At 40.0% G+C, this 10,428-nt stretch overlaps 1 protein-coding gene across 4 annotated transcripts in view; it reads left to right on the top strand.

Annotated features, from left to right (window-relative positions):
• The first annotated feature begins 1,515 nt into the window (after positions 1-1,515).
• Positions 1,516-10,428, top strand: part of sfmbt1 (Scm like with four mbt domains 1) — a 36,678-nt gene continuing 27,765 nt past the window's right edge. For all 4 annotated transcript variants that reach the window (XM_080727521.1, XM_080727523.1, XM_080727522.1 and 1 more), the window contains exons 1-3: positions 1,516-1,606; positions 8,438-8,502; positions 10,295-10,389. In XM_080727521.1, the coding sequence (XP_080583647.1) occupies positions 8,478-8,502; positions 10,295-10,389 (120 nt within the window). In that variant the 5' untranslated portion in view covers positions 1,516-1,606; positions 8,438-8,477. The remainder of the gene's footprint in view (positions 1,607-8,437; positions 8,503-10,294; positions 10,390-10,428) is intronic.

A 10,428-nucleotide genomic window follows, 5' to 3' on the forward strand; every position in this document is an offset into this window, starting at 1 on the left:
TGCCATTCATAAAGTGACAGACAACATTGAGACAAGGAGGCTGGCTTGACTGAATAGGCTACAAAAATATTCAAGTTGTAAAGGAAAGCAGACGGGCTGTACGGCTGTTTGCCTTTATATCCCTATGCAAAATAGCATTTTCCTTTTTTGTGCACAATGCTGTTTTAAAGTTGTATACCTCATGAAAACCTTCATTAAACTGTCGGGTCTATTTTCGTACTGTTTTGACCCGTCGTCGACCGGTTTTATAATCTAAAAAACATCTTTCAGGAAAAAGAAAAACCCCACCTCGACTCGACCTCAATATAAAGGACTTTGAATAAAGAGGAGACTTCACTGTGACGCCTCTGTTGATTTGTGTGCTTCTTCGAACTGATTGTTAAAATGCAATAGCCATTTATTTCATCCTAAACGTTTAGGGAATTGTTGTGAACGAAAGCTGAACATCTCGATGTTGTTTCCATTGTTATAATGTGCGTAGTGTAGTGTAGTGGGGGGATTAGCCTAAGCAGCAGTTATAAACACATCGTCGAAGTAAAGCGACAAAACCTGTTCCAGAGAACGGATCATAGCTTCTAGGTTTCTAGAAACGATTTCCTTTACAATTTAAAACAAGAGGAGGCATTTAACGGAAAGAAAATGCATCTGCAATAGGTTTAAATTCTCTGGTTATTTTTATTTCACTGCCGGCTTTATTATCAGTGCATATTTTGTTTTCGTCTTTCCCCCAAACCCCGGCGAGTCGGCGACTTGTGAGAGGATTTTATTTTGAGAAATGAATGATGAACCAGCAGCACTGGAATCAATGTCATTGCATGGCCAATAACAGGACATTGTTTTAACCCGATTTAATACAAAGTAGTGGTCCATTCATTATTGTTGCCTTTGTCGTTTCGCATTTAATTCAGTTCTAGGCTACAAAGTGTAGCCTATATATGCCGGTGTTGTGTCATTTTCTTTCTCACTCCCCCCAGTAACTCCCCCTTCTTCACGTGAATGTTAATGAAATTCAAGCAACTCCAGTCTCCACTCTCCAGCCATCCACGGTTTATTTTAAAATAATGTTTAGAGAGTAGGCTAGGCTATAATAGCCTAGGCTAGGCTATTTATGGAAAGTGCATCTCTGTGCAATATAATGTAGTTCTGGTTTAACATAACTAAAGTGTTGAATCCAGGGGGAATTTGCACGGGGGAAAAAAATAAACCTAGCTGCGCTCGACTCATTCAGGACACAAATAAAAACATTCCCTTTAATAGAATATACAAAATAACACAATAAAGTGGACGCACTGGGGTTAGATTTTGGGCACGTCATAAATAAGAATATTTTATTGTTGTGCGTGTCGAAAGATGGAAGTCGTTATTATCTTTTTTTTCCATGTTCAGAATGATCGTGTGTGTGTGTGTGTGTGTGTGTGTGTGTGTGTGTGTGTGTGTGTGTGTGTGTGTGTGCACGCGCACACGCACACAGCTCAGAGGAGCACACAGGCGGCAGAACATGCGCAGTGGCGGTTTGTGCCATATTGGAGGAACGAGGTCGTGCAAAGCAGCAGCGAGCAGAGCGGAACAGAGAGCAGAAAAACCCTGTCTAAAAACTCTTTTAACGGTAAGAGGACCACTCCGAGACCTAACATTCACCCGCGGCACGGTGCGGACCACCCACCCGGGGGGGTGCTGGACGTTCTGCCGCGACGCGGAGCTTTTTTCCCGTCTCCAGAAGAGAGATGACTCGGTCTCTCTGTAGTGTCGGGTCCTTATAAATGCTCGCTAGCTTTCTATTCAAGCCGTGACGTTGGGAAAATAACGTCTATAACTTGACTTGATCACAAGAGGCGTCTTTTCTCTTTTTGTGTACATGTGCCACGCAAAGCCCGGGATATCATTTTACAAGACTTTTGATCATAATGGCACTATGATCATCATAATAACAATAATAATAATTCATGATCGCACTTGTGCCTTTGCGCACCACTGTTGAAAGTTAAGAGCAGCTCAGCAGCATGTATTATGGTCTGTCTCTCTCTGCAAAAGCCCGTCATCTCACTGCTGCTGCGGTTTGTGTTAGGCCTATTCTAAATCTATAAGCTTTTATTTATGGCTTCTGTTCTTCTACTCCGTCGCGCACTACCGGGTGTCGCTAGCCGAAAAAAGAGCAGATCATTCAGCAAGCTGTGAAGCTGCCTGGGCGACGCGCGTTCGAGCGACGCCGTCATACAACGGTTTTGTAGTTTGGCTTTTTATTTAGAAGAAATCTATGTGTTCATTCAGGGAATCCAGTGGCAGAAATGCCATTCAATTCCTGTAGATTAATTTATTTCACGTGTTTTTTCATTTATATGTGTCGATGATCTAATCTTACATAATGAAGGTTGCGCTGCATCAGTCCCCGAAAACAACAACCATCCGTGCTAAAATATCTAAATACTCAGTTTCTTTTAGTGTCGATCTAGTTTCATATCTACGGGTTAATAATAGACTTCTAAAGATAGCCATTTGTTATTTCCTCACATTGGCTCGCATGTAGCAACAACCAGTTATCTTCCTATATCAACTTATTGTGCAACTTGAGTGAGGGTGGGCTGGCAGCAGCGAGCGACACCGTTGTACGGACGGAGTCAACTTGGTTGACATCCCCTCACTGACGCGCCAAAGAGACCCCAGCACAGCACAGCAGCAGTGCTGTTACTACTCGGTCATGTCAAGGACTCCCCAAATTAATAGCCTATGTATTTTGCCGCGGACCCCTCCCCCCATCTGAAAATGTTTTGTGCCAGGGCCCAGGGGCCCCCATGTACAAGATTTGTGCTGTAAAAAAAAATCAAACATTTAAAATTTCTTGTTTTTCAAGATTTTTTTGAAAATAGCAGATCTACGAGCTCATAACTCGCCACATCTCGATGTGAGCTTGCATGTAGATCGGCTTATTTTCAAATATTTCGCTGGGGACCCCCCTGCCTGACTGGAACCCCCTTAAGGACCCCGGGGGTCCCCGCCGGACCACGCTTTAAGAAGCATCCATATAGCTGAAAATAAGACGATCAGCGTTGTGAGCTTGTTGTTCGCCTATATCCAGCGAAAGCTTTCCCCACAAGCTTGTAAATGGACTAGCATTGAGCCCTGAGGGGCTCCGCTCCAGCTCAACCATATGGGGTTTAAGTGGTTAACTATTGAATCAGTGCAATAGATGGATATTCCACTTTCTAATTGAGTTCCAATGCCAGCCTTAGTTGGAAAGCCTATATCACGAAGTCTAATATTAATACTTTATTTATTGGGATGTTCAAAAGTAGAACCAAGGTGTTGGCTACTGCTCCTAACAATAGTAGGCTGTCACCATGATGCCATTTTACTTGAGGATTCATTTGTCATACAGATGATTTGCGGTAACAACGATTTAATGTGTTTTTTTGGCATTGAATGTCTGCCTTTTAGGCTTTGCGAAATCAAAAACCCACAGGGCAGATATTGTCTCTGTTTAGTGGATATCTCATATGTCCTACTCCCAAAAGTTAGAATATGGAGATATGGAGTGGTTTCTGCAAACACATAACGCATACCGGTAACTTAAAGGGGAAGACCACCCATTTTCAATATTGAACTATGTCATTAATATACCTTAGAGGAGTTGTGTGAAAAAAAAAAAAAAAAGTTCCCCCTCTTCTGTGTTGCCTAGAACTGGAGGGTTGATTTTGGGGTTTGTATTGTAAAGTACAACTTGATGACATCACTCCTCTAAGGTATATTAATGGCATATTTCAATATTGAAAATGGGTGGTCTTCCCCTTTAAATATTCACAGAAATGACCAAAAATAGGTCATGTTAAATAATCTTGTACTTTCAAACATTTTCAAAAATCGTGGAAATAGCCGATCTAACAAGCTCACGACGCATCTATTTTTTTGTGGAAACGATTATGATGAATAATTGCAGCTATCTCAAATATCTGGGATCAGGCGATTATATAATAATTGTATTAAGGGATAAGTGGGGAATGGATATTTGTGTGTCGCACACATTATCGTTGCTGTCAGGCTGAAACCCTGTATCTCTAGTCTGTACCACATCATTGTAGCTACTAGTATCACATATAGCTGGTGATGCAGAGAATCAGGATAGCTGGTGGTGGAAGCTGTGGTTTGTGCTGTGTGTGTGAACCCGTTCTATGAAACGGGGGAAGTTGCCTTGCCTTCCTGTGTGTGCGAGTCTGCACTGTGCTGTGCTGTTCTGTTCAGTTAGTGAAGCAATAGCAGACAGCTTATGCAGCAAGAACTATTCCAGGAAATCTCCAAAGCTCATTGCCAGAAATTTCTAAAAGAAAGGTCACAATACATACTCGAAGGAATAACCTGTGTGTGAGTGTGTGTGTGTGTATGTAATATGTATATACTGTGTGTATATAAATGTATATGACTTTCATGGATTACAATAAGTGTTAATAATAGCTCTATATTCTCATATCATTGCAATAGTGTTTGTTCAGTAACAGGAGTCTCCATGTCTCTCCAGCTCTTTGTTGAACGGGATCTGCATTTGCAGGTCGGGATACCAATTCTATCCAATCAGTATGGGGAACGATATGGTGATAAATATCGCTGAGATGATAGAATGTCTCCACAAGATGCCTTTTCAGAGATGTCGTGTATATATATATCGTGATACATTGAGGGAGCCTCATGAAAAAAAATCTTGTTGAATTGTTAATACAGAGATTCGTGGTAGAATTCATTTAAACCTGGATTTTTGTCTGAATCAGTTTTTCTCAAACTTAAAAATGTCATGATCTCCCCTTAACTCTGACAGTATACAAATGAAATAAATGGACCCGTGGCCATAAGTCCATTTGGTTTCATTGTATACTTACATACTTGTAAGGATCAATTTAGACCTCCCAAAAGGAACCCAGAGTCCCTGGACCCCACTTTGAGGACCGCTGGTCTAAATGGTCTGTTACTCCTTTTTCTTTTAGTTTTTGTTACCTCGTAGGTGGTTGTACTGTTAAGTAACTTGAGAAATAACCATAAAAACCAACGTGAAAAAGAATTTTGATAATATCGTGTATCGTGATACAGCTTGGGAAAATATTGTGATATTGTATTTTCCCATATCGCCCACCCCTATGGGGAACTCACGCAGGATACAGATTAAACCAGTCCAATTGGAAGTTATGACACAAAGAAAATGAGCAGACACAATTGGATCTGGAAAATGAAGCTGATAATTGGGTACTGAAAACGTATTTGTGTTCATTAAAGAGATGGGGAGACTGTTACTGAACAAACACTACAGCAATGATTACTATCACAATATAGTGCATTAATCTTTTAACATTTAAAAAAAATCTCTACAGTTATTCTGTTTGTATCTAAGCAGATGGTAACAAAAGTGTAGTTGGTATTCACAACTCCATAGTTGTGTGGGTGGTTAAATAACATTGGCCTGGAGAAAAGGACTAACGTGTTTGTGTTAATACAACAGCCTTCCCAACTCTGGCTTGTATACAGGGCCTCTGGAAATAAGGACCAGATATCCCCATAAATATAGTTGAATAGGAGAAATAGACATTACCAGGACCATTATTTGTTCTGGTCCCCACAATGATTTATGGGTAAACATATCTTTTAGACATATTTACAAATAAATGTATATTCAGGTTGAGGTTAGGATTAGGGATAAGACGTTTAGGGTTTGGAATTATAGAGTTAAACTTGATTTATAGGCTATAGGTCTACCTAGTTGCGTTCCAGTGTCATTCACATAAATATACTTTTTGTGGCTTTAGCTCACATTGAAGAAAAAAAAGACGGCAGTCATAAAATCGTCATAAAATATCGATGTCCTCACAAGTAATAGTAATACAAAGCTGTGTGTGTTTTGTAAGGCGTAGAGAAAGGGAAGAGCAGGAGTCAGGGGGACGGGGCGTCAGGGTCGCGGGTGAAAGGCGGTGCCTGATCCCTAGCAGAGCGCCGGGGTCGCGGTGGCCGGCCGGCGGTCATAAGAGGAGAGGGGGAGGAGGGGGGGTGTCGGCTGTGTGACAGCGGCCCGTCTTTAATAGAGACGTCAGATGTGACAAAAGGCCTTGACAGGCCGTCTGAATGGAGCCTCCGGGACGGAGCTGCACCCCTCGCCATCCCATCATCACTATTGTCATCTGTCCCATCGCTACGCTCTTCAGTTTTTATAAATGCCATCTCTCTCTCCCTCTCTTTCTCTCACTCTTTCTCTCTCCCTCTCTTTCTCTCTTGTTGCGTTAGCCTGTTTAGAGACAGATGCTATGTTTGGTGTTGTTTACCTGGTATCCTAGTTACCATTTACCGTGTCTTGTGCTGATTAAGGCAGTGTTTCTCAAACTTTTGTATTTCAAGGTCTCCCCTTAACTCTGACAGTGTACAAATGGAGCCATTTGTATACTGTTAGAGTTACAGACTTGTATGGGCCAATTTAGACCCCCATAAAGGAACCCACAGAGTCCCTGGAATCCACTTTGAGAACCAATGGTTTAAGGGTTCCGGTCGACCCCGCATAAAGAGATCTTCGGGAAAATGCATAAATTGTAAATTGATTGACAGGTGTGTAAACGTGTGTAAAACCTTCGACATGTGTCCGCTGTTATAAGGCCATACCGGCCTTTTTGACAGGTGGCGTCTTTGTCACATTCTTACTAGGATAGGATGTCATAACTTTGTCCATTACTGAGATATACTGATCTATTCCGGAGTGTTATTGAAGTCTTATGACTCTTAAAACATATTGTAAACGCCTTGAAATCCCACATAACATGCCACACTTGATGAAAATGTTATTCTGAGGTTGGCGTTCTCAGTTAGTTGTAATTTAGGTAAACTGTGCTATGAGCGTAATCCCCCCCAGTCCCATGCACATCACTTAGTTATTATGGCACATTGGATCTAAATCACACACTCTAGAGAACACCAACATCTGACTTGCATTTTGACCAAGTTTGGAAAGTGTGTTAAGATGTGTTTTGGTTTTGAGAGGCATCAGACTTCAATAACAACAGGCCTGATACCGTATGATATCTCAATAATGGGGGAAAAACAGATTTGTAAAAGGAAAACTAGGAATTAAAACCCTATCTGTGTATTAGTGACAATTCTGACAAAGAAAGGACACACATGTAGAAAGGCCTTTTGAGCTCTTTTTTTTAAGGAAGTGTTTGAAATCTTTACTCCGAAGCAGTAGTATTATGTATTGAGGTTTAAAAATGATTTTCCTTGCCTGAATTAGGTTTGGAAGAGATCTTAAAAATGATGGTTGGGCTTCCCTTTCCTAACCTAAATTAGGTTTGGGAGAGATATTAACATGCTCTAATAGGGTTCTCAGTCAGATAGATACCATCTGCTTTCTCACGCTGGTGGTAAATGTTGCCTCTCTAATGAATGATAGATATTATGCGCCATGCCATTTCTCATTTTATTCACTGCTTCACATCTTCTCTATTGATTCAGCCGGGGAATGGAGGGATTGGTTAGAATATCAATGCCTTGGATGGAAGCTTTTATCTCTTGGCTATTTGTATTACCGGTAAGTTTAAAAAGAAAAGGAAAAAGAAAGAAAATGCGAATTTAGCATGGCTACATAATAATGACGCGCTCATTCGTTTAATTTGTTTAATGTTTCAGATGAGACGAGATCTATTAAACATAGGGCGGGGTGGGCGATATGGAAAACTACAATATCACAATATTTTCCCAAGCTGTATCACGATGCACAATCTTATCATGATTCTTTTTCACGTTGGTTTTTATGTTTTTTTTATGTTTTCAAGTTACTTGGCAAAAACTAGACTCTCTGGGTTCCTTTTGGGAGGTCTAAATTGAACTTTACAAGTATGTAACTCTGACAGTATACAAATGTGTATGTGTATACATGTGTATACTGTCAGAGTTAAGTGCATTTTAAAGTTTGAGAACTACTGATTTAGACCAAAATGCATGTTTAAATTGAATTCTGCAATGAATCTCTGTATTAACGATTAAACAGGATCTTTTATAAGGCTCCCTCAATTGTATCACGATATATATACAATACCTCTGAAAAGGCATATCGTGGAGACATTGTATCGTCTCAACGATAATTATCACCCTATCGCCCACCCCTAATTAAACACTGTCCATTAATAAAACATTCCTACTTGGAATGCATCAGTATGGATAAAATTGAGTTTATTTCTTGCCAGCGTTTCTTGTTGTCTCGTCCAAATTGGGAAGTGTCCCTTAACAATTTCAACAGATTTTCAGTAGTGCCTTCTTCTGCATAAATTGTTCCTACTGAAACCACGTGCATCTCCCTCTCTCTCCTGTGTTTAGCGATGGCTCTCCTGTCAAGTTCTGGCTGTTGCAAGAGTGTTGCATCAATTGTTCACTTATCTTTCCCAAGACAATAATAATCTACCTTCCCTGTTCTCCTCCTCCCCAGAGCTTCCAGACGTGGCCGTTAGGGAGGGGAGGGTGACAACATGAAACAGGAGGCACTGGAGTCTGGTAAGATATACTTGTAACTGATCGTTCACCCCCAAAATGACTTTTTTCCTATCGATTACTCAACTCATGGAGACTTGAGTTCAATAATATTTTTCAGTTTTTGTTGCATTCTTAAAATAAAAATGTGATCATAATAAATGTAGACCCTTTGATTCTGGATTGAGACCCAAATGCATTTTTTTCCCCCATCCGGAATCAATGGGGGTAAATTTATTATAATCAAATTATTGTCTTAACAATGCGACAAAAACTAAAAAATATATTATTGAACTCAAGTCTCCATGGGGTGAATAATCGATAGGAAAAAAGTCATTTTGGGAGTGAACTACTCCTTTAAAGACGGACTGCATGAGATGTATGCGGTCAAATGAATAACGTTGCAAATGTATAACGACCTCTTATCTCCACATCCTAACTTTCTGTGTTTTTTCCTAATTTAACGCCCTACTTGATCATATTACAGCATCACACGAAAGAATCAAAATCTAGCAGATCTGCAAGCTCGAAACGCGGCGCGATCTGCTACTTTTGCTGTTTTTGAATCTGAATCAGTTTGACACAGTTCTTTCCAACCCAACAGAGACGTTAAGCTTGTTGTGAATGAGGCTGTCGGCGTATGAATTTATCTCTTAACTCGATATCTGACATATGGTGCAATTTGATGGCCATTAGGTTAGGTCAAGGTCAAGGGGGTTAGTTATTGATTAACACATTGTCATACATCACCTCTGAACTATCCATGGCAAAGGATGACACCGATCGCATCGGAAAGCTCGTCTGAGACATTTTTACCTCCATGACTTGAGTTTCCTCTGTATGAGCATGAGTAATGACTGAGATAATTATCTGAAATAGCATCGTAATCTGGCATTTCACAGCTCAACTATGCACACCCATTATAGATCACTGAGGAAGAATTGTTGTCGAATTATATCATAACGTTATTATGGCTGCTTGCTTATATCTAACCTTTATATCTAGCTTTCACGTCTAGTACTCCTTATACCACTTATTATTTGACCTTGTTTTGACCTGATATTTTGTAGTTTGTAGGAGCCAAGATGTCTCCACTAGACCTGATAGCTATTGTTTTGGTACAGCCTGTCCTGTGGTTCAGCTTGTCCTTGTGGTAGCTAGGATAACTATGGTCTAATAATCCAAATATTTATCTAGTTTTAGTCATAGTCTTTTAAATAGAATTCCATTTAGTTTTAGTCACATTTTAGTCATCTAAAAAGTTTTAGTTTTTGTCTAGTTTTATATTATTTTAGTCGACTAAATCTACAGTTGATTTAGTCGACTGAACTGCATTTTGTCAGGCCATGATGATGTCTCGACTCGATGCCTGATTTATTCTTAGCTGGGCTCCGAAAATAGCAGATCTACAAGCTCAAAATGCGTGGCTATTTTCAGAGCACGGCACCCATACACACAACAAAGCATAAAATGAATTTTCTTAGTCCTACAGGAAGGATCTCTTCTTTACTAATCTCTCCCTAACATTGTATTTATTGATGAAATTGTCAACATATTTAGTCATAGTTTTAGTCATAGCTTAGTTTTTGTATTTCTTTTTTATTTAGGTTTCATCAATGAAAAGAGGCAGTCGACAAAGATATTTCGTATTTTTAGATATTTTCGTCGATGAAATTAATACAGTGATATCATGTGCATTAAAGTATAACCATCATCACATAGATTATTGTCTCTGACTCCTCTCTCCTCATTAACTACTGATTGATCCAGATTTCCATGACAGTTTGTATTAATGATAATGTGTTATGTGCTCTAGACGGGGACTCTGGTCAGGATGCATCTGATTTCAACTGGGACGACTATCTGGAGGAGAACGGGGCCGTGTCCGTTCCCCATCACGCCTTCAAACACGTGAGCGTACTAGTATTATAGTACTTGATAACATGAATA

This window comes from Nannobrachium achirus, assembly GCF_963921795.1.
Source record: "Nannobrachium achirus genome assembly, chromosome: 6".
Taxonomy (NCBI): domain Eukaryota; kingdom Metazoa; phylum Chordata; class Actinopteri; order Myctophiformes; family Myctophidae; genus Nannobrachium; species Nannobrachium achirus.